General features: G+C 48.0%; 1 protein-coding gene across 7 annotated transcripts in view; it reads left to right on the plus strand.

Annotated features, from left to right (window-relative positions):
• CBFA2T3 (CBFA2/RUNX1 partner transcriptional co-repressor 3) overlaps window positions 1–24,951 on the plus strand; it is a 352,675-nt gene that overhangs the window by 243,704 nt on the left and 84,020 nt on the right. The window contains exon 1 of one of the 7 annotated variants that reach the window (XM_085639122.1): window positions 7,596–7,712. The exons of 3 other annotated variants lie outside the window; for them this stretch is intronic. Coding sequence is in view for 1 of the 4 variants with exons in the window: in XM_085639119.1 (XP_085495245.1) it covers window positions 7,864–7,873 (10 nt within the window). In the remaining 3 variants the exon portion in view is untranslated. Of the gene's footprint in view, window positions 1–7,595; window positions 7,713–7,769; window positions 7,874–8,333; window positions 9,160–12,979; window positions 13,147–24,951 lie in introns of those variants that run through there. 3 more of the 7 variants (XM_085639119.1, XM_085639123.1, XM_085639121.1) reach the window with 3 other exon arrangements.

The raw sequence follows: 24,951 nt of genomic DNA on the forward strand, positions 1-24,951 counted from the left end.
ATGTGTTGCGTTAGCCATCCCTGGACACGTGTTTCGAGGTAGTTGCCTCTCGTCAGCAGGGAGCAGGTCAGTGTAAAGGGGTGCCGCGTGGACTGCCAAAATGTAATTAAAACAGGTCAAGTACCTCTCATGGCGCGCAGGTGCAGATCCAAGGCTCGTCAGCCCGTTGGCTCAAGGGAGCCGTAATAAATTGTGCAAAGGTTGGTCGCACACTGCTCGTCACACCAGCAAGTTGCCCCAAGGAACTGTGGTAGATGTAGTGGCGACGGCGAGTACGCCTATGCCACGATGTATAAAGAACAGTATGTGTTGCGTTAGCCATCCCTGGACACGTGTTTCGAGGTAGTACTAATTGTATATATGGACATATTTGAATGTACTCTTAGTACTGCCTTGCATTCAATGCATTATGGGTAGGGTGGATTTACCATATCTTCTGCAGGGTGCAGTTCGATATATGACCAAAAGAGTCCCCTTTTGGCAGCATATAGTACTGCACCCTGCAGCATGGCTAGGTAAAAAAACATTGCCATTTATAATGCCAATAACTCCAACTTTGTAGACATGCAGTGCTGGTGCCTTGCTCACTAGGGACCTCTAGGAGCAGCTTGCGGTAATGTACCGAGACATGCAGTGCTGGTGCCTTGCTCACCAGGGACCTCTAGGGGCAGCTTGCGGTAATGTACCGAGACATGCAGTGCTGGTGCCTTGCTCACCAGGGACCTCTAGGAGCAGCTTGCGGTAATGTACCGAGACATGCAGTGCAGGTGCCTTGCTCACTAGGCACCTCTAGGAGCAGCTTGCGGTAATGTACCGAGACATGCAGTGCTGGTGCCTTGCTCACCAGGGACCTCTAGGAACAGCTTCTGGTAATGCACGGAGACATACAATGCTGGTTCCTGGCTCACTCCGCAAGCACTTGCAATGCACTAGGTCTCGCATTACTGAAAGTATAAGCTATTGGCGTTGCGTTATTATTTGCAATGCCAATACCGCAAACTATCAGCAGTGCAAGACCTATTGCATTGCAAATGGTTGTTTAACTCTGCGTTACGTACACGGGATGAGCACATCAACAGTGTGTGTGAGACGTGATGGGCTTGGTGAGCCAGGGAGACAGTGTGAGGAGCTGGGGCCACGTGGTGTGGTGAGCTGCAGACACATGGACAGATGGAGCGAGGAGGCTGGAGACAGTGCGAGGAGCTCGGCTAATCAGTGCCCAAGATGCGAGGACCTAGTAGTACCTGTACAAGGATTATGAGGAGCTCAGGGGCGGTCAGAAAATATGACGCACATGGGCCCTATGGAGAGACAGTATGGGGAGCACGCGGGACTTTGACAGCAAGTGAGGAACCTCCTGTTTAAGACCATGTAGTGTGAGGAGCGCGGAAATGGCTGCGTGAAGAGCTTTGTGCCCACAGGCAGACAGCATGAGGAATCCGGGCCCCTAGACAGTGTGAGGAGTTCACAGTCCCCAGACTATGTGAGAAGTCTGGGGCCCTCAGACCGTGTGAGGAGTCCGGGCCCGTAAACAGACCCCATGAGTTTGGGTCCCTAGAAAGTGTGAGGAGTCCAGGGCCCCTAGATAGCATGAGGAGTTTGGACACCTAGACAGACCTTGTGAAGAGTCTGGGGCCCCTAGACAGATGGTGTGAGGAGTCCAGGGTCCCGAGACAGACATTGTGAGAAGTCCAGAGCCCCTAGACCACGTGAGGGGTCCAGGGCCCCTAGACAGACTGCGTGAGGAGTCTGGGCCCTTAGACAACATGAGGAGTCTGGGGCCCCTAGACAACATGAGGAGTCTGGGGCCCCTAGACAGACTGCGTAAGGAGACCCGAGATCCTAGACAGACCTTGTGAAGAGTCTGGGGCCCCATGACAGACGGCGTCAGGAGTCCAGGGTCCCGAGACAGACATTGTGAGAAGTCTAGAGCCCCTAGACCACGTGAGGGGTCCAGGGCCCCTAGACAGACTGCGTGAGGAGTCTGGGCCCTTAGACAACATGAGGAGTCTGGGGCCCGTAGACAGACTGCGTAAGGAGACCCGAGATCCTAGACAGACCTTGTGAAGAGTCTGGGGCCCCATGACAGACAGCGTGAGGAGTCCAGGGTCCCGAGACAGACATTGTGAGAAGTCCAGAGCCCCTAGACCGCGTGAGGGGTCCAGGGCCCCTAGACAGACTGCGTGAGGAGTCTGGGCCCTTAGACAACATGAGGAGTCTGGGGCCCCTAGACAGACTGCGTAGAGAGACCCGAGATCCTAGACAGACCGTGTGAGGAGTTTGGGGTCCCTCAGAGAGCTTGAGGGGGCCAGGGCCCTTAGACAGACCCCATAGGAGGTTGGTATCCCTAGACACACGGCAAAGAATACGAGGAGCTCGAGGCCTTTGTACGGAATTTCCAGGAGCTACGGCCTTCTATGCAGCTAGACAGAGGAGCAGTCAATGCACGGAGACTTTAGCCACTAAACACCCATGTGTGTTCCCTCGCGACTGCTAAAGCCCAAGCGCCTCGACGCAATTCCGCTCACAGTGTGCGCTGAATGAAAAATAAACTGTTACCGGCTGGATATACACTTTCCACGCCGTATATCTCGCGCACTCGTTTGTAATCACGGTAGATATAAATTAATAACCACAGTGGCGAGCAACCCTTAGCCACAAAGCCCCGGACTGTAAGTGCTGGTGGCCTGTCCATCCTGGGAGCCAGCTGGGAGATCCCGCGGGATTTGAGCTAAAACCCCTTTAATCAGGATTGTGGGGGCTTGAGAGGGTGGGGGAAGCCTGATGGTGAATTAGGTCAAACGTTGCCCCGGATTACCCAGAGGCGACAGGTGTCCGGTGGCCAGCCTGACAGGGTGACCAGCTGTCTCCCTGCGCGCCCAGCAGAGGGTTTTTAAGGACCGCTGTTAACTTGTGGTGTGGCCTGCGGCCCCCTCCACGGCGCTGTGGCTGCCAGGAGAGTGACTGACAGCCAGGAAAAGGGCTATTGTTGACAGCTGACAGGGCTGTGAATGGGCCCAGGGCGTAGCATACCAATAGGGAAATCCGGCCTCTGGCTCTTAAAACTGGTAGGGCAGGGGAAGTGTCAGTCAGTTACTGACTTTCCCCAGCCCAGGCATGGCTGGAAAGCTCTGTTTTTTCACAGGTCTCTTCTCCCATATAAGCAGGCCCACTGGAATTATGTGGCAAGTGAAGACTAAATTATGCAGCTGGGTTTACTAAATTATGTGGCAAGAAAATGCAAATTATGTGATGGTATCAGTTCATTAATTGGCCATTTTTACACGCTAACACTGTCTGGACAAATGTTTCACCTTGTTAGTACTAGTTTAACATTCAAATACAGGAATATATGCAACTGAAACGTGAAGAGTCAAACTTTGCGAAGTGCCTTACACTGCAAAGCAACAAGCGTTGCTGCATTTTTACTAACTTTTGATCTGTTTGAGCTAGGAATATTGAGAAAAAAAATCTGCGGATTATGCAGAAAATTATAGATTATGTGGCCAATGCGGCAAATCCATAATTATGCGAAGAACGCACCCGCCACAGAATTGCATCATTTCAGAGAACCTCATATAAGAAACTGACTATTCCCCTGCCCTACCATATTTTAATAAACACCAACAAGACTGGAACTCTCGATTTTCCACTTCGAATCTCGTCAAAAATGCTGCTATTTATTTTGCCTGTCTTGGTTTGAAGTTCTTCTCGGTTCTTTCCTTCCCTCTTAACATTTTTTTTTCTCAAAAACATTGCCGTGCATCTGTAGTTAGCCTATTCAACTGTAGTTTCACAGTGTAGTAATTTCATGCTTTGCTTTGCTGCGGGCACGCTGAGCTGTAAATGCCTAGTTATTTATATACCCTCTCATTCCAACGTTCAGCCCCTGCCTGAGCTCGGCCTCTTTTCGCGGAAAAGGAGCAGATGCTCTGAAAGCCCTCCGCAGACCCCCGAAGTTTTTCTGCGCCACCAGGGCTTGGAATAAGGTAAAACGTTTGCCCAGACAGTTTTAATGTGTTGAGATGATAAAACAATGCCGCCACAAAGCGTGCCACATGACACCGCACAATGTTACCTTTCTTGCCATATCATGTAGTGAACCCAGACACTTTGCAGTCCTCGGTTTTTCTTTAATAAATACATTATGTTTTCAATTGAAGTGTTGTCAATTTAATGAACTGATGTGAACTTGGACTGCAACTTCCAGAATGCCTTAGGTGATAAACGAATACGCAGGACAGGAGTACGAAGTCCTTGGTGACAGTAACCTAAACTCTATCCCTCACTCAAATTACAAACAATTTTCCCACCAGTTGAATCAGGGCCAATCAGACCCTTTTTACCCTTCATCAGCCTGCCTACACCACTCATTGGTTAATCATTTCTCATCGACAGTGCCGATTGGATGGATTGCAAGATCCAACCCTGCACGAATTGGGGACAGAGTTCCAGCAGAACCATTCACCCCAAACTATGGACACTCTCAGCAGCACAGAGACCTCTGGTCCTACCCGGAAGGCAACCAGATCCATGTATTAAATGACCCCTATAATAAAAAATATAGAAATCATCTACAATCAAACAATGATCGAAGGCATATGGCAATTCCAGCAAAGTAAGCACAAGACCAACTCTCACTAAAGCCATGACTCATTTTCAAAGTGTTTTTGTTTTCTTCTCCGAAGATTGGCTGTATTGTATGTTGGAATGCATAGAACGATGCAAAACAGCGCCATCTAGTGCTCACTGGAGTAATTGTTCAGCAGCGAACTTCACAGACACATTGACTTATTTACCTGTTTTCCTTCCAGGGACTTTGTAGGGCATTTGTAGCTTCCTCGTTTTGGAGTTTCTCCTCTTTTACCAAGCCTTCTAAATGTGTGTAACTCAACCCGGCCTAAATTGTTACAGTTCATTGTTCGGGGTTGGGGGGTTTCACCCTAGGCCCTGCCCTGTCATCCAGGTGTTTGGTAAACACTGGCTGCTGATGGGCCAGAGTTTTAAGTCTGCACCGAGAGGCCACGGAACTTACTGCCTGGGCGTCCCAAGAAAGATGAAGACCACTTTCCATCAGGGGCAAAGAAACACATATTACCTTTCTTTGGTGTGACGAGGTTTTGTTTAGTGCAACACTCAATAGTTCCCTGCCTCTTAGCACTGTAATTGCCCGGGCAGGCGGCTCTTGGGGGTCAGGGATGAGCCAGTTAAGAGGTGGATGGGGTGGGCGGTGGATGCCTTCCGACAAGTAGCTGCTTATTCTTTTGACATGGAGATTGGGACAATTGCAGCAAAACAAAAACCCCATTTAACCAAGCAGAGACAGGTGAGCGTGAGCCGTGCGCGTGATGGCGAGCCACGCCCAGAGCCCCGGGGTGAGGTGCCCACACTCGTCACATGTACATACCGCTCCAGGGCGACAGATCTACTCCAGTCCCCCGTGCACTCCCGCCGCTGGCGGGGCACTAGGCCGCCCCACGTCCCTGGCATCTTAAGTGGCAGCAGTTGCGAGAAGCAGGCTGGATTCCCCAGGAGCTGGCACCGTGCCACTCTTCCCAGCACTGGCAGCAGGACCCACCCTGAGACGTGCCCTCCGCTCGGAACCGTGCCAGGCGCGGGGAAGGCAGGGGAGGGACAAGGGAGGAGGGGTAGGCGCAAAGCACGCCTGCCTATTCCCATGCCATCCTTCCCCCGATGCCTGGGTGTAATTAACGGAGTAATTAAAAACAGGATGAGTTAATTGGTATTCATTTACAAGGCAGATGGTTTTAATTGAGGTAGGAAACAATTCACCTGTTTACGTAAACAATAGCGAGGAAAGACTTGGAACGCAGAAAAAAGACATTTATATTTTTGAAAATGAGTTGAAAGCTGCTGTCCTCGCAAGAAGTTGGCTTGCATATTGAGATGCCCCATGGCAAACACACAACGCGTAATCAGAAAGGCTGGCAAGGTAGCGCAGGGGTTTACCACCTGTTGCGGAGAAATGTGGTCATAATTTTAACTGACTCCGCCTTTCATTCTTTGGAGAGGGATAAGAGAAGCGCACGAGTAGGTAACAGAAACAGCTAGACCCCGTTCATTTTTTGTAGTGTGCTATACACTGCACCACAGTGAATCTAGAACGCTGCAGTTGGCCAGGCGCCGGCCTCCAAGCGCTAGAAGAGTCTCGTTCACAGTTATATGCATTGCCTATTAAGCAATCCGTGGTACAGAACGAACATGTTTACAATATAAAGCCACGATTTGCACCCAAAGGGGGAAGCTCAGATCCAGAGCTGCTCCACTCTTCATTAACCACCCACCTTTAAAGGAAACCCGCTGGGCGGTACGGGCTTCTCTGAGATACTGTTCCAAAGTAAAGAAGGGTAAAGAGATCACCTCCGATTCAGAAGAGCAACAAACCGCTGGCTGTCATTTCAAGCCACCCTCAACACACAACAAAGGTTGGCAAAGCCAATAGGTCACGCCTACTTAAGAGCTACTGGCGTTATCAATGTCTTCTCCGTGTTGTACAGCAGCGTGCAGCAGGGTTGACAGAAAAATAAGTGCTATGACCAGGCCGGATATCTATTACAAGTTTATTAAGATTACACCTCCAAGTTTCACCTTTGACAAATATTGTTGTACATAAATCAGTTGATCCGAATCCGTAATATATATACTTTTTTTCTTTACTTCCCTACTGTCTTTCCCTCTCTCTACTCTGATCTCTCTAACTGGTCCTTTCCTTCTTTCTCCTCTCTACAGCTATAAAGTGGTTCTTCGGGAGGTTTCATGGAATACAGGAGTACCTCCGTTACAAATGTTAGGGTGTATAACTGGCATCACTTACAGCCATGACATTTACTCTCTATATGCATGATTTAAATATCTCACCGTGTTACGTATAAATGGAATTATGTGATTATGCGGCCGTGGCTATTTTCGCATTATTATAAATTTGACGCATTTTTTCAACTTTTGATACGTCTGAGCTAGAAACAACATTTTTTTTCTCGTTAAAATCTGCAGTTTCTGAATTATGGATGGCGTGGCAAATACATAATTATGCGGAAAGCTCCGCGGCCGCAGAATCGTATAATTCCAGTGGCCATGGTTATATCTCAGTACATATAAACCGCACCACTAGGCTCGTTGCCTGCGGGCGGTTTCTGATCCCAGGCAGGCCTGCCTTTCTGACAGGGCTGCAGCTGCGAAGCTCTCCGAGGAGGGGCGCCCCCCCCCCCCCCCTTGAGGCCTGCACACCTGCTCGCCCACAGGTGTCTCCCGTCACAGGCCTCGGCCTGCAGAGGAAGCAGCGCTGTGGAGGGGGGGCTGCAGTCACTCTTCCATGCTCACTTTTAAAAAGGCAGGAGTCGCCGTAAGGGCGTCCGCCAAATCCATCAGCCTGTAGCGCAAAGAAACAAACAGTGCGCTCCGCGCCCACCCCAGGGCGGCCCTTCTTGGACGCGGCTGGTTCTCTGAGCTGCAGCCTGGGAGCTCCTAAGTCACAAGCGTGGGGGTGGCGGCTCTGTTTACATATGGCAGCTTCTGCCTGGATACAGGAGTTCGTCTCTCGGGGTCTGGTGGCGGCAGTACTCGCGGGAGGAGGGTAGTGCGGTGGGCCAGGTGTGCCCGTCTGGTGCCGCAGGTGCTGTGGTCTGGCGGCGGGCCAGGTGCAGGTGCCTGGGCGCCGCATAGGGGCTCAAGGGAGGGCGTTGAATTCTCAGGTGAGCATGCTGCAGGTGTGCGTGTTGAATCGTTTCAGCTGATTGCTTGTTAACTCCCGCCCCCCTGCACACACCTCAACGCAGGGGTGTGGCCGCAGCAAGTACACAGGGCTGAGAAACCCTATGGCCGAGTCACAGAGGACTGAAGTGTATGGGACAAGGTATGTGGGGGCGAATGAGCCTTTACTGAGGGTGTCTCAGGCTGTGATATCCATGAGCGAGGGTCATTGATGTGCATTTTTACGGGGTTGGATTGGATCAAAAATGGGCCAGGCACCCTAAAAAAGTGGCCCACATTTGCATATTCCACCTTTGTGCAAAACACTGCCTTAATGTTTTAAGTATAACGAAAAGAAGGAGGTGGGGGGTTCTCAAAAAAGAGGCATGTTTTCCTAACTTTACTGAGATAAAAGGAAAATGCAAATGTTGCCAAGCCTCTTTGTGCGCGGATTAGTGCACAATGGTGAACCACACCTGAATTTAAGTGAGGCCACTTCTGCTCAGGCCCCCTGCCCCCTCAATCTGCATACATGATGGGCCGGCCCAGCTGAGAGACTGGGAATGACCCCTCCGCTGCGCTGGTAAAAGGGAGGTTAATTGAGGCCCTTCTGCCTCCGGAAAGGCCGCTCTGCCCCCCTCTAGGTCGCTATGGAATCTGAATAGCACAGACACAGCCCGTTTCGACTACCACGCTGCCCAGAAAAGCGGCCCACAGCTGGAACTCAGATGGCCGATTGCTCGAGTGCCCGCCTTGCCTATGCGACTTTGCACGTGGGGACGAGTGAGAACGCGTGGGATTGCTTTGAAGGCTGTGACGGGCCAAGTGACGTAGAAACAAGTGGGGCCTACTGGGCGTGTCTGAGGCTGTGAAGGGAGAAGCAGAGAGGCGCACTGGAATGTGTGGGGCAAGAGATGTGCAAAGGAGGGAGGCCTTGGTGGAAGTTCCTGAGACTGACACATTATGGAAGTTTGTGAGACCGTTCAAACCTATTGGAATGACTGAAGCTGGGCTGTGCGAGAGGAGCGAGGCCATCGGATGTATGGACGTCTGTGATGTGGTAATCAAAGCGGCTCTTGAACTGGTGGACGTTGTGATATGTGAATATATACTGTGTATTTCAGTCTACCCAACTGCTTTTATAGCGCCACACTTTTAATGGGAGAGTGTGCAAGCACTTCTCAGTAGCAAAGAGGTACTACGGGGCAGTGAATGCCTACAATTCTAGAATTCCATTTCAAGCACCAGCTAAGCGTGGGTGTATACGTTAAAAGTGATTGGGGTACAACTGAGCAGTACTGTACCGGGTGTATGTTATTCGATATTTTATTCGACATTTTTGCCTGTGTATATCTCCATTGAGCTTGTATGAAGGGCCCATCTGCAAAGTGCTTTGTCACCAACTTGATCTGAAAAGTGCTCTGTCACCATCTGGGTCTTGACCATGCGGTACGTAACTGCTTAAATGAATAAAGGAGCAATACTTTATTAAATTTCCTGTAAGCTGTGATGTGTTTGTGATTGACGCTGACCCTCCATGTGAAATGCCCATGGAGTATCACAAGGAGGACGTGTTCTTCTTTTTGTGTCTTTGATTTGAAGACAAAAGGAGCCCTTGTCTTGTAAAATTAGAAGTCTGGGTTGAAAACGTGGTCCACAGTGGCATGGAGACATCTGGTGACCATAGCTGTGCTCCAAGTGACCGCAGCTCTGGAGCCCGTGAGGACACTTGACTTGTACCTCCAAGTGTGGATGGAAACGTGATGGTTGCGGTGTTGCCGCATTGTGTCGTTAATGATGTTTTACATTATGTAGCGTGTTCAATTTTGCTTGAAAAGGTGTTCGAAGTTGTGAATATTGTATCCTGGGGTGGGAGTTAAAGTTGACATTAGGTGAAGGTAACACCCTCATTCATAAATTCCATGACTTTTGGTTTTCATGGGAAGCCAAAATTAACCCCATTACTAAACCTAAACTCCAGGAGAACTTAATTTAAATTTTTAAAAAAATGGGGGGGGGGGGGGAGGGGTCGGGATTTAATTTGTTTTCCCCTCAATATGGCTTTTCTGTGTGTGTATGGTGATGGTTGTGTGCAGTGCGGGCATGTGATGATTGTGTAAAATTATGGTGGTGATTGTGTTGGTATATGGATGTACAATGGGGGGGGGGGGAGAGTGTGGGCTTATGATGTCTGTTTTGTACAAATTTATTGATGGTTGTGTTTGGTGGATGACTGGGGTGCATGGGCGGCTGCTGGTCCTGTAAAGGTTTAGTGATGGTTGTGGTGTTGGATGGTTAGGGTTGCGCGGATGTCAAATGGTGGGAGTGTGGCCGTAGGATCCTAGTTCTGTAGCAGTTTAGTGGTGCTTTTGTTGGTGGATGTTTGGATGAATGGTCTTGCTTTGTAGATTCCCACCAGGTCTTACCTACTCGGAAGTCCCTCATAAGAGCAGCTCTATTCTTTTCAAGGCCTAAACTTGGAAGGGCTTGCATGCCCAATCAGTTGAAAACGATTGTTGTAAGAATTTGTGTGCCTCCTGCACGCGCTAGACCACATTGGACAAGCTGCAGAAATAGGAAGTGTCCCTTCTTTATCACCTAAACATCACTCTATCCAGACGGCCCCGGAGGCCGCAACCTAAAAATGGGATTGTTATGAAATAACAAAGCAGTGAGGTCACGGACTGAGCCGCCAGACCATTTAAAGCGTTTTGTGTAAATAATATGAGAAACATGTCTTTGTGGCTAGAATTACAATGGAAGGTCTTTGTTTTATTCAAAGAAAAAGATATGTCCTTTCTGCAGTATGTGTGATTTTGAAAGCTTCTCTGTCCCGGGGGGGGGGGGGGGGGGCAAGCATCCCCAGCTGCACCAGAAAGATGAAGGGTTCAGTATACAGTACCCCCGTGGAGGTCTGTGAAATCCTTAACAAGGAGTGCATGCATTTGCATACAGCACTCAGCAGGATGGTATAGTACGCCTACGCTTTAAAATGAGTGTGTTACTTCGATACAGGCTTGCATCATTTTTAACAGAAGGAAACAGTGCTTCAAAGTAGGACTGTGCATGGCATAACAGAAAAGGACAGTGTGTCTGTGCAGGGCAGCATGACCTTTAATCGGTCGTTCCATGCAAGTCTGCCCACATTTTAACATGAGGGTGCAGCACTTTATGAAGCTTTAAACTGGAGTACAATATTTGTATGCAGTTGTGTACACGCTTTATCTGGGAAGTGCAATACCTTCCTAGAGGAGTGGCAAAAGAGCACAAGGTATGTAGGTTGAACATCATTTAAAAGAAAGTGCTTGTAGTTTATGCAGTTCCACGTAGAAGTGTTCTATGCTTCTTCTGTTTAGAGCTGCATAAGCTTTAACTGTAATGTACAACAATTCTATGCAGGACTACAAAAGCTGTAAGCGGAGCATGCAATACACTATGGACAGTGCTGGGGTGTATCAGCACTTCTCAGCATGGGTGAAGGACTTTTAATGAGAGAGCGTACCAGCACTTCTCAGTAGCTAAAAGGTACTAAGGGACAGTGAGTACCTGCACTTTAATAATTCCTTTTCAAGCACTAGCTGTGCTTGACTGTGTATGTGTTAACAGCAAATGGGGGTGCCTCTGTGCAGTAATGTACAGAGTGGAACAGTAAAAAAAACTGTACTACCAGAAAGGGCTGCAGAATCTCTAACAATAATCGACAGTACGTCTGTGCAGTGCGTCGCACTGAAGAACAGTTCGCCAATAATGGAAAGTGATATCTGTAACAAGAATCTGCAATACCTTTATGCATGACAGGATGTTCAGTACTTCAATATTGAGCTGCACGACATTTAAGGAGCATGCACAGTATTTTTGTGCATGCTGTGACATTAAGGTACTGTATTTTTCTACATGGCTGCACAACCTTTTGTTAGAAGGTACAGTGGTTCTCACATGTGACACCAATGTGTGGTACTTCTGAACAGGACTGCACAACCTTTTAACAAGAGACTATGGCACCTCTTTAAAAGCTGAGTCAGTGGAGTAATGGCACTTCTGTATAGAATGTGCAGCCTTTTACAGGAATGTACAGTACTTTCTGTGCATGTCCTAACTGTAAAGCAGGCAATTCTAAACAGGACTGCACAACCTTTTAACAAGAGACTATGGTACCTTTTTAAAAGCTGAGTCAGTGGAGTAATGGCACTTCTGTATAGAATGCGCAGCCTTTAACAGGAATGCACAGTACTTTCTGTGCATGTCCTAACTGTGAAGCAGGTAATTTTAAACAGGACTGCACAACCTTTTAACAAGAGACTATGGTACCTTTTTAAAAGCTGAGTCAGTGGAGTAATGGCACTTCTGTATAGAATGCGCAGCCTTTAACAGGAATGTTCAGTACTTTCTGTGCATGTCCTAACTGTAAAGCAGGCAATTCTAAACAGGAGTGCACAACCTTTCACAAGAATGTGCAGCACTTCTAGACAGAAATGAATGGAATTTAAGATGAAACTCCTTCCCTCTCGCCCAGCAGGTGTGGATTGACCCACGAGTAGCGCCAAGCGTGAGACATTGATTGGTAGAAGTGGATGAAAGGATGAAAGAGGCATGACGCAGAACCAGGACCACAAGCCTTGATAATCCGCACGGGCTGCACGCTTCTGAGAAAAACTTTCGGCACCGGCACTTAGTTCACATATGCACTTAGCTCACATGTGTTCCCCTTGGCATTTGCTGGTGCTACTATGTATGCCTGTCAGGATTACTACATCGGACTGAGGTCAGTGGCCCAGCCAAAATTCAACCATCGGAATAGTGGTGTGTAAAAAAAAAAAAAAAAAAGCAATGTTCATTTTTATTTTTTAATTGTCATAAAAGTCAGTGGAAAACGTGACCATACCCCAAAGGTTGCAGCTTACAGGGCTTTCCTCTACCAAAAAGGCTCTTTCCAGGGTGGAGTGAGAGTCCTGGCTCTAGTAGTAACACATAGCACTGTAACCATGTGCGAGCTGGGTCCACGCCCAGGGCGCTGAACTGCAGCGGGGCGCTGGAGCTCCTGTAGCAGTCTCCCTATAGCTTAGGTCCAAAGAAAAGTGTGTTTGGATACTTTTTTTTCTGACTTTTGCTAGCGCCCTTATCTGCTTTTTGTTTCTTTTACCTGTTATCGTGCTCTGTACTGTATCCCCCCTCACCACCCTTCTACTCCTTCAAAATTGGCAATAGAAAGAAAATTAAAGAGAACAAGCAGGAGGGGGCGCCAAATTTGGTTTCGCCCAGGGCGCTCTCTGGGGAGTAGACCACGCCATCCCAAGAAAGGAGTGCGTTCTTTGTCTTCGCTGGTGGCAGAAACAAGGCTAGCAGGGGCAGCGCCGTTTGTGCTGTACAAACCAACATGTCGGTGTCAAAACTGAACACACCTCTCTTCCACTAAGTGCGCAGGATCCCGGGACGGCGGTGAGTAACGCGCTAAGAGGCGGTGGAAACTCTGACCAGGAGCGTGATGGACTTTTGGAAATATTTACAATGCCTGCCTGGCCGCCTGTGCGGGTGTGTGTCCGGGGGGCAGATGGGGGCCCACACACCTTCAATGGCACCTCGCAGTCTGGGCAGCTCTCCCCTGTGGACATGTGTCCCTTATCTACCCCACACCCTCTGTCACACTTCCTGTCACTCCTCTCTCTCCTCGCGGCTTCCGTTTCTCTTCGACTGTAAACCCCTCCTTTCTACCCCCCTCGCGCGCGTTTCTACCTCGCCACCCCTGGCACTTTGCAGTTTCCATGTGTTTCTGTCCGGTCCCTCTTATTGTGTCACCTGTTTCTCTCCAAACTGCTTCTCCCGTCTTTCTCTCACCCCTTCAGATTTCCCCTCGCTCTGTTTCTGTAACCACGTCACCTGTTCTCTCTCCTCCAATCTTGTAATGACTCCTCTCTCTTAAGCCTCTATCTTCTGTGTAGAGTTCATCTCTTTCTTCGGGTTCTATCTCCTCTCGACCATTTGTTTCTCTCTCCCCTTTACTCTCTCCTTCCCGCTTCTCGTTTGTCGACGATTCACCACACCCCGCCCCTCTCACGCACACAGGATTGTCTCTAGCTCTCCTTCGTTTCTCACACTTGTGTGACCCCTCTTTCACTCTCGGCGCCCTACAGTTCACTTCCTCCCCCGCCTGTGTTTCCCATAACTTCTCACCAGCGATGCTTCTCACCCTTATCCTCTTGAGTCTCTGTTCTCACGCTCCCTTCTCCACTATCCCATGGATCTTACTCCATACTTCATCCTCCCCCTGCACACACAGCTATGCAGTTTCAACTTTGCGCCCGCGAGATTCCCCCCCCCCCCCCCCCGGATATTCCCTGAACACTCTGCAACCCAAGCCCCTTCTTTTTGGTTTTCTCTTCTTTAGGGGTTCACACCTCTCACGTGCTTTTCACCCTCACTCCTACCACCCGCCCCCCATGCTCTGCCTATCTCCACTCTCTCTCTGCCCGCTGTCTCCTGTCTCACTCTGTCTCTCCTCACAGACGGGTGTCTCCAGTTCGCCCCCCCACCCCCTCCGTGTTCCCTAACACTCTCCAGATGGCGCGCTGCTGCTCGCCACCCTATCTGGGAGTTGTTCTTGGCAGCGGCGGCTGCAGCTGAATTGCAGGAATACTTTCCTTTATTTAGGAGCGGCCAGGGGTTGGGAGCGCAGCTTCTAACATCTGGATCTCATTGGCACCCATTTGGACACAATGTGTTGCCCTTTATATATATATTTTTTAGTTTCTTGTAACTCTTTATCCGCCACGGGCTACGAACGTGAAGCCAAGAGCCACGTGTCCCGAGTAGCAAAGGGGGGGGGGGGGGGGGGTGGGGTCAGAGATCTGGCCCCTGACTGACATGCGATACCACTGAAAACTCTGGATGTATATTTATGTGTGTAATTTTTGTCAACTTCCTCGCAATATAGTGGTGCAATTGTGAATTCAGTGAACCAGGTCTCCTATGGAACAACAGGGAAGTGGGGAGGATTAAACCCGTAACCGCTGCAGAACCGAACAAGGGGTCCCCTGCCCTCATCCGCCATCTTAATTCAATGTGGCCCACTACCAGCATCCCGTCATGCCCTATTATGCTCACTAGTACACCAGTCTGGTTTCATTGCGCACTCGGGTGCGTTGTGTTCACTAGTACATCACTATGGTTTGTATTTATCGTGTATCACCAGCAGGATGTACTCTGTTCACCAGTTTACAGCAATGTACTTTATGTATTGTATACCACAAGCATACTACATGACCATGCCTTTTGTTTGCAATTTAACACAATCGGGGTACACTAGTGCATAACAATAACACTTTTCGAGTACACTACAGTCTGGGTGAATCACGCCCATTCGTTGACCATAATGCACTTTGTAATTTATCACAATCATGGTGCAGTGTCTTCACTAGTGCATCAAAGTGACTTTTGCTTCTTGGATACCAGAATGAGGGTGCATTGTGCAAGCAGGTACATCATTGTGATTGTTTTCTTGTGAATGGCAGTGCGTCAGACTAGTCTTTCCTGATTGTGCTCCACATCAAACTGTCCTATGTTCTTGAGCATATCACAGGGCCTTTTGTTTATAGAAATTCCAATGATCTCAGTAGTACATCGAGTATTAGTTGTTAATCGTCTACTGTAAACTGTGCACAAAAGTACACTCGAAAGTCCTTTGTTCATAATAGGTCACACACAGGATGCATTTTGCACACTGTATCACAATGCCCTTGTTTACATAATACAGACTCTGTACATTTAGCTCACCAGTATATCACAATCTCTGTTTTATGAAATATACCACAATCCGGGTGCATTGTGCTCACTAGTCCATCGCAGTACCCTTATTCTATACCCCAATTTGGGTGAATTGTGTTTACTGGTACATTACAATGCCTTTTGTTTATATTGCAACACAACCAGGGTACATTGTGCACATTAGTACACCACAATGTCCTTTGTTTACACCAGCCACTGTTAGTGGCACAAAGGGGCTTGCTTTTTGCAATATGACACCAGCAGGGCATCATATGTTTATTATGGTATTGTTATTTGTATAGTGTGTGTGTATATGCATGTGTATGTGTGTATATATATATATATATATCTCCAATTACCACTCTGAGGTGCTTTCCGGCACCGGAAAAGAGAGACGGACAACTTCTTCTTATGCTGATACTGCCAGCCGCAGTACCGATTTATTTAAATCATCTGTCTGGTTCAAAGTTCGAAAAGACGCGTTTCGGCCAACTCGGTGGCCTTGCTCACATGAGCGCATCGCAGGAGAGTGACGTATTTATTTACAAAAGGTGACTCAACAGTCTCATGATTGGTTGATACCTTGTAGCGTAGATATAAACATAGAGAAAATACTTGAAAAGTTTAGCATCAAAATCTCAGCATTTCATTGGTTCCATTGGCAAGTTTACATAAATGTACACATGAAGTTGTTATATCGAAAAAAGTAACTGGGGGAACGAGAGAGACATGCGCAGAGATTATATATAGAGAGAGATTTACGCACAAGAAAGTAGTGACTCAAACAGACGGACTCACCAAAGAATAAAATATATTTCCACTACAACGGTTTGGCTCCCACCGTGCTCGGGTAATACAAGGTGGTTTGCTCCGTGTTAGCTGATGAGGTGCCGAGCCACTTCACAGACAGACCTCATGCTACTCCACTGGGACTCAGAGTTGCAAGGGAGAGGTGTTTAGTAGTTAATGCTGAATTGCGTCAGTCAGTTTCACTGTTAGGGGGGAGTGATTAGTGTTTGTGTTTAGTGATTAGTAATGTTAGGTAGAAATTAGTAGAGCGAGCTGCTTACATTATTGGCTGTGCGCGGACTATTAGGTTAGGGTTATGCGACTGGCTAATCTGTGTTTTTCGTTTGTTTGTTACACCTTTGCTTGAGTGAATATGGTGCTTGTTTAGGACGCAGGTTATTGGTCGTGCCTCTGGAATAGCCTGAACGTGGTTTGGTTGGTTGATCCTGTATGAGTTTATTTCTGGTTCTGGTGCACTGGAGCGTGACTTGTCCGGTCAGTTGATTCAGCAGAGGAAGAACAAGTCTTTGCTGCCTTCCTGAATTTCAGGTGAACTTCAGCGCACCCTTCATCCGCTGGGAGTGAGCACCACCGTTTTGCCGCTTGCACAGAGAAAGATGTGCAACCAATGGTTTTCTTTTTGGAACTCAGAATAACCAGTTGTGGTGCCAATCTACAGCGAGGTAACCTATTCTGGTCGTATGTGTTGCTCTTTTGAAGGAAGGTTGGTGCTGTTCTATTCATGGCCTTGTGTGGCGTGAAGAGGGTTTTGAAGGTCGCCCTCTTTGCAATGGGCAACCAGTGGAAGGCCTTCAAGGCAGCCAGATGTTCTCTTATAGGTTTATGTGCAGGAGCTGTTTAGGGGCTAACTTCTGGATTCTTTGTCAACGCCTCAAGACTGGGACACAGAATCTTTGGTTAGGCTGGTGGTATAGTTCAGTCATGGAAGTGCTCTGCATTACGCGGTCAGGAGTGTTGCTGACATGCCATATATTTTTCAAAAGCGAATTGTGCTGGGGCAAAGGCAGACACTTATAGGAGTACTTCCGGGAAAGTTCTGTTGACTCTTAAAGGCCAGTGCTGCAGGGAAGGGGAGTTGACCCTCCTGTCAGGCAGCCTGATATGAGAGTGATTCATCCCTCACTCTGCTGGCCTCTCCATTGGCTCCAGCCTGTCTTCAAGTCTATTTCTGCTTCAATAAAACCCCAGCCCACTTTGCTGCCCTCCAAATCTGCCCATACTCTCCACAACCTTGTTATTTCCACTGGGACAAGATGGCGCACCGCGGAGGGCAGGGGCACGAGCCGAGCCGCGGGTTCCACCGTGATGTTATGCATCCTTCAGCCCTGCTCCAGTAATGGAAACCAGACGGAGGGAAAAGCTGCACACAGCCTTCCACATCTGGAACCAATTAGGGAAAAAGAGAGCAAAAAAAGCAAAATAAAAACAAAAAACCGAAATTCCTGTGGAGTTCCGATTCTTGCCAAGTGGCGGCCCAGCCCCGCTCCTGCCTTCTAACATGAGCAATACGCAGAGAGGACGGGGTAGGTGAGGAGGGTGGGGGTGCTAAGAACCAAGAATTTCGTTGAATGGCAATTTTATTGAATAGTACCGCTATAACGCAAAGAATATGGTCATACCTGAATCACAAACAAGCGCAGATAATAATGCTGCAGAAAACCTATTTACCAGTGACTGAGCACAAAAAGCGACAGATGAATTGGGGTGATACACGCTAACTTGCTGCTTTCACTTCATCTCCATGAGGGGTGCTTGCTGTTGGTGGCCACTTCGGTCTCAGTCAAGGCGGACGTCATATTTTAAGACTCCAATGGTAGATATGAATGGGAAACCAGTGGTTTTGATGAATACGTATACACAAAATACCCCAGTCCTCTTCGAGAAAGTGACGTAGCTACTGGCGCCATATGCGCAATATAATATTTTACAGATGGGGGAGTTTTAATTGTACTCTGGACAGATACTTGGACATCTCCAGGGCAACTATTAGACCACTGGGTAGATCGTCAGTGGCACTACATGCAGCAATGGAGAACATGAATTTAAATGTACTATGATGGTTGCGACACTGCGACACAAGGGGATACTCCTTCTATTTACCTCCACATGACACCTTCTCAAGAATAGACTACGCCCTAGTTCACCCGGAACTTACAGTGGACTTTGGAAACGCTGAATACATAGATCGCACCCTGTCGGATCATGCTACCCTCTCTGTAAAGTGCATAGGGAGGACATATCGGGTACCGATTCCGAGATGAGCGTTATAAAATAGGATGCTTCAAGATCGACCATACAAGGAAGACTTTAGAGAAGTTATAAGGGAATATTTTCCCTTAGCGCCGGGACGCCCCTTTGCTGGGGCAGCTGTGCGCTATAGAAATCCGAATAAGATAACTTAACATATTTTCCAACCAACATAGGTACTGTGGCATCTGGGGGTGTACTTGGCAAAGCCTTCAAAGATATAAGAGAGAGGTGTATAAATACTGTGTATGGAGTCAGGAAATCTCTTTTGACCACTATAAGTCAACTAGAAGGGGGCATGACATTAATAGACAGACAGCTGAGGAACAGTGGACCACTAATTCAAAAACAAGGCATTCGGTCATCTGCAACAGGCAAGGGAGAGACTCAGTAAACATGATTACAGACTGTACACAGAACTACAACACAAACAGGGAGATAAGACTGGCCGCATGCAGGCTTGGCTGGTAAACAGTGAAAGAGGTAACCAAGCAGTGGCAGCCATACAGAACAACCAGGGACATTTTATCGCTGAACAGGCTTCTAATAATCGGAGATTTGAGGATATCTAAGCCGCACTATTTTCTAGACGGAGCTCTGATGATAACCGTTTGTTGCACGCAATTTTAGATAAAGTAGGCATGCCTGTGCTGGTGGGCCAGCTAAGAGGTGATCAACGCCCCATTAGATGTCAAAGACAAACTGGGCAATCCAAGACACGGGGACTGGCAAAACACCCAGGAATGATGGCCTCCTGACTGCATTTTTGAAAGAATATGTAGAAATGCTGCCCTCTACAAGAATTATAACGAGGCTCTGGCCAAGTGAATACTTCCAGAAACACCTGGAGAAGCTCTTATAGTGGTATTGCTCAAAAGGAGGAAAGACCCATTGGAATGAGGGTCCTTTTTACTGTTGTTGATGATTAATGAGGACATAAAAATATTTGAGAATTCTAGCATGATGGTTGGCAAGGGCAGCTGAAATGCTGATACACACGGACCAGGCGGGATTTGTTGGGAGATGCAATACCACCACTAATATTAGATAAACATTTGTGGTTCTGCAACATGTTAAATGAACAGGAGAGAGCGGAACATTGGCGAGTTTAGATGCATGTAAGGCATTTGACATGGAGGACTGGACATTCATGTACAAATCACTTGAGAGATGAGCTCTTGGAGGAACCTTCCCACGATGGGTCGCCCTTCTGTACGTTTGTAGTGTGGCCTAAGTACGTACTGGGAAAGCGATCTCTGCAAGATGGGAGATCCAGAGAGGAGCTAAACAGGGATGCCCCCCACTCTCCTCTAATATTTGCATTAGTAATTGAACTACTAGCATAATTAATTAGACTTAGACATATAGAGGATGGAATATTGATTGTGTACAGAATCTGGCAGTGAAAATTGTCTATTCGACTGCCCACTCTGAATGGGATGGGTAATCGAATCACCAAACCTCAAACGGCCATTACTCCATCAGGCTGTTGCAGGAGTATGTCAGCGACAGGAATGGAGTAGACTCCATTGCGGACATAATTACGGTCTGCCTCTATGACTCAGACGGGCAGACCTCCAGTTTGGTGAAGAGGGTACCTCATCTCTGTTAAGCACTTGAGACTTTATCAGTAAGCACATTTTCGTCTTGTTCTGCATTGCAGTAAGGATCATGGAATGGAAATGTTTTACATGCTGGCTTGCAGGGCCGATAGCAGGGGCTGCTGGAACAATAAATGATGCTACTGTCTGGCTAGGTGGGATTGTATGATTCAAGATATTACTCCTTAAAAAAAGCAATAAAAATAGTTGGAGGGTATTCTGCATTTTGATCACCCCTTGAAACATCTACTGTTTCGATAACAGTATTGTGTAACATGAAGTTGCACCAATCACAAAATAGAACGATATATGACAAGTAATCATGAGCCTTTGCTATTGCGCTGCACTGCGAGTTGAGCTTTTCCGTTATAAATAACAGTTAATAGAGTTGAATCTGTCCTTGAAATGGAAAAATAGAAGTGCAGGTACTCTGTACCAGAGTACCTGCTTTTTTCTGAGAAGTGCTGGTACTCTCCAATTGAAAGTATTATATCTCTCTTGAGAAGTGCAGGTGGTACTCCCCCTCTCAAAATAAAAAAAGTGCTGGTACTCAGTACTGGCCCATTTAAAGCCGTGATTTGAGCTAGAAGCATTTTTTAATCTGCAAATTACACAGCAGTGGTTGATAAAGTACCGTACGTGTGGTAAAACCACACTTATGCGGCAAACACCACAGCCACACAAATGCTTATATCCAGGTGCCCCTCGAGTGATTGCTCAATTATTGGAAGAATCGCTGAATGGACTCGTATAAAGGGAGTTTTTTTTAATAGATGGATGAATTAATTCCTGTTTGCATGAACAAAGAAATGAAAGAAGAGATGAGTTGAAACAATATATTGATGAGTGATTGAAGGAGTGACCTTGCCTCGTGCAGCACCACTCGCGCGAGGCAGTACAACAGGTGCGGGTTTGATTCCCTTCCGAGGCTTAGGTGACTTGTCTCAGTGTAAATATCAGCGTAGGCCGGATTTGGCAAGGTCATACCTCAGTAGCCAATCGGACGCTGCCCTGGGCAGCGGGCAGGGGTAGAGGGGCATCCCCGAGCCCTAAAAAGCGTCTGCAGTGAGTGACAGCCGTCGCCAGGCAGGGCCTGGCCTGCTGTCCGGCCCCACGTGCTGCCGCCAGCCGCCTCTCGGCTGTTGTTTGTCACAGGCCTGCCACTCAAGCTCGGGTCTATAAGGAGAGCCAGGGGAAGCGGGCACTTCCGGTCCCCGTGGCCAACCTTCTAGTCTCTTTCTGGCCCAGACCGCGGAGACGCGGGTCATTACTAACATTTAGAATATGCAAATGAGTATTATAAATTCTATAGTTTTGGGGGGAAAGGCCATGCACTGTGTGTTTATGTTCCTAAAAGGGCTTCCGGTCACACCTCTGCTTTACACATTGTCCCGGATCTGTTATTGATAGCAGGAGTGATGTCATCACTGAAGTCTTTTTAGATGTCATGAGCTATGCCATCTTACGTGTCACTCTGTGCCACTGGAGTCAAGCTAGCCTGGCTGATGAAACCGGTCCCAGGATGCTTCTTTCTGGTCCAGGGAGAACCTGACCTGGCAGTTCGGGCTGGACTGTTCCCATGGAGAACCGTGTGTTTCCATGGGGAACAGGGTCAAGACTGATTTGCATATGGCTGGGTTCAAACTGGAATGGCATGGGGAGCAAAAAAACGATGGATTTAGGCCCAAATCACTGTACTGGGGTGAATGTTTGACATTGTTCAACTGTCTGTCCATCAATTGTTCTTTTTGCGCAGCTTACTGTGAATGATGAATTTCAGTGTTTTTTCGATTTTGCACTGTAACTATAACTTTACTATAATTGTATATTTTTATTGGAATGCGTCTATATTTCTAATAAAAAGCATGTGTAGATTTTGCACGCACTGTGTCCCCAGCAGTCATGCACTTATGTATGTGCTTCTATGCAGGTTTGTGTGTGGACAAGATTAGACATGACTCCTGTGAAAGGATGCTTCTAAGCGTGTGATTGGTGTGATGCACATGCCAACAGAGACACGTCACTACCAGGACTAGAATTGTTGGTAGGGTGACCAGGTGTCCCTGATTTGCAGGGACCGTCCCGGTTTTTCACCAGCTGTCCCGGTAGATTTTGACAAATGTAGCTCCTATCCAGATGTATATAAAGGAGTGACTTGAATACGGGAGAGGCCGGTTTGTATGTGCTCGGGGGCAGGACGGGTTGGCAGTTCTTTTCAGGACCCACAGGAGGCTTGGTTTAAAAGTTGCTTTTCATTGGCTTCCTTGGTGTCTCGGTCTGCGCGCTGTCATTTAAGTCGTGCTGTGCCCCTAGGCTGGTGTAAAAGTGCGGCCCTTCTATGTTTGCTAAATGTCCCATTTTTATTGGTTTTCTAACTCTGGGCACCCTTGCTCCTGGAAATGCGCGCTTGGCTGGCTTCCTGGTCTCTCAGACCGGTCATGGGCTCCGTCGCCCTCGCATCACTCAGCGCTGGCGGCTTTTACTATTCTAGCCAATATGTCACGGGTTTTTTTTTCTGCAGAAAGCGGTAAATTGATTTCTCAGCTTTGCACGGCGCTGCCAAGGGATGTGCTGCTAAAGGGGGAGGGCAGGGGTGGGGGGGGGGGGGGCTGGCATTGAAGGGAAGCTGGGAGGAGGTGTGGCAGTAGTGGAAGTTGGAGAGGGGCTGCGTGGGTGGAAAGGGAAGGAACACGAGGCTTCTTTCCCTGTCAGTCTGCCAAAGCCATGTCTAGGGGAACCACATCCAGAGGGAACTCGCAGGTGTGCCAGCCTCAAGAACTGCTCCATGTGCCAGCTCGCCCACTTTACAAGCTCCGTACCCACCATGACTAGCAGCAAGCTTCCTCGGTGGGTGCCAGGATCATGAGCAGAGGAACCAGAGAAGGCCTCAGCCAGCATCCATGCTCCCTCCAGGTCAGGATGGGGGTGGACTGGCCAGCCTGATGCCCTGCCTCTTTTCCTTCCAGACTAACCCGCATGCCATGCGTTGCAGAAAGCTGACTGGTACCCGCTGCCCGCCCAGCATCGTAATAGCATCTTATTCTCATTGGCACTAATATTATGTTGCTATTGGTATTATAATTAGTAGTAGTAGCAGTACTTTAATTCTAGTGTAGTAGTAGTATACCCATCTAGAGAAATTAGATTTCCCCTACTGCTAGGTAGCTCTAAATGATCACTGAGGCATAGCTGCTCTTGTTTACAAGTGACTGGAAGTTTCCCTGTCCTCGCCGCCATTCACAGCCACTCACCTTTTGGAAAAATAATCACAGACAATAGGCATTCTAGAATGTTTCTTTGTCTGATGATGCCAGCTGGGGTTTTGAGTGTATTGTGACATCATTCACCAGAGAGCCCCTTTCAATGACAATTTCCTGGGAACGCTCATGATTTGCCACATCACCGGCCTCTCATTTTCTAGCACACTGGCTTCTGGTATTTGTGGTCATGGTTTGCTTTATCAATGGAGGAGGAAGGTTGAAATCTCACATTGGGCTGGTTTGTAAATTCCTTGCCTAGAGCTGGGTGTAGATCATGAGAATAAAACCTGCTTCCGGCCCAGCCCAGTCTGCTCTGTAAAGGACGGAGTGCAGCATCTTTACGACACGCCTTGAGATTTCACACAGGGGCGGACACAGAGCTTCATCCATTCCAGACATCTTTACGAGATGCACTCAACATTCAAGTCACACTCAACAAAGGTGCCTTTCCTGGGACTAGCTTCCATCTATCCAGCTAGCTTCCACTAGGGTAGTTTTCATCACATCAGTTTTAGCAGGCTGGCCTCCACTAGACCACTTTCCTCCAGGATGGCTTCCCTCCGGTCATCTTCACCTGGTTAACACCCATCAGACCAGCTTTAATCAGGCCAGCTTCCAGCAGACTAACTTCAATTGGGTCAGCTTCCACCAGACCAGCTTCCACCAGGCTAGATTTCATCAGGACATGACCCACTAGGCTAGATTCCATCAAACCACATTCACTGTGCTGAATTCAATTAGGCTAGCTTCTCTCAGGCCAACTTCCTTTAGGAAGACATCCACTGGGCAGTTTCCACCAGGCTAGCTTCCTTGAGGCCAGCTGCCCCAAGGCAAGATTTCATCAGGACATGACCCACTAGGCTAGATTCCATCAAACCACATTCACTGTGCTGAATTCAATTAGGCTAGCTTCTCTCAGGCCAACTTACTTTAGGAAGACATCCACCAGGCAGTTTCCACTAGGCTATCTTCCTTGAGGCCAGCTGCCCCAAGGCAAGATTTCATCAGGACATGACCCACTAGGCTAGATTCCATCAAACCACATTCACTGTGCTGAATTCAATTAGGCTAGCTTCTCTCAGGCCAACTTTCTTTAGGAAGACATCCACCGGGCAGTTTCCACTAGGCTAGCTTCCTTGAGGCCAGCTACCCCAAGGCAAGATTTCATCAGGACATGACCCACTAGGCTAGATTCCATCAAACCACATTCACTGTGCTGAATTCAATTAGGCTAGCTTCTCTCAGGCCAACTTCCTTTAGGAAGACATCCACCAGGCCTTTTCCACTAGGCTAGCTTCCTTGAGGCCAGCTGCCCCAAGGCAAGATTTCATCAGGTCGGCTTTATACGGTTGGCATTCCATCAGGGCAACTTTTATCAGTCCAACTTCCATGAGGCTAGCTTCCATCAGGTGAGGTTTCAGTGGGCCAAATACACTTAGGCTAGCTTCCCTCAGGCAGACACCCATCATGCCAAATTCTGCCAGGCTAGCTTCCATCTAGCCAGGTTCCACAAAGCTGGCTTCCACTTGACAAAGTTTATTATGCTGAATTTACTCAAGCTGGCT

The sequence above is a fragment of the Triturus cristatus genome, chromosome 12 (genome assembly GCF_964204655.1).
Source record: "Triturus cristatus chromosome 12, aTriCri1.1, whole genome shotgun sequence".
NCBI classification, from domain to species: domain Eukaryota; kingdom Metazoa; phylum Chordata; class Amphibia; order Caudata; family Salamandridae; genus Triturus; species Triturus cristatus.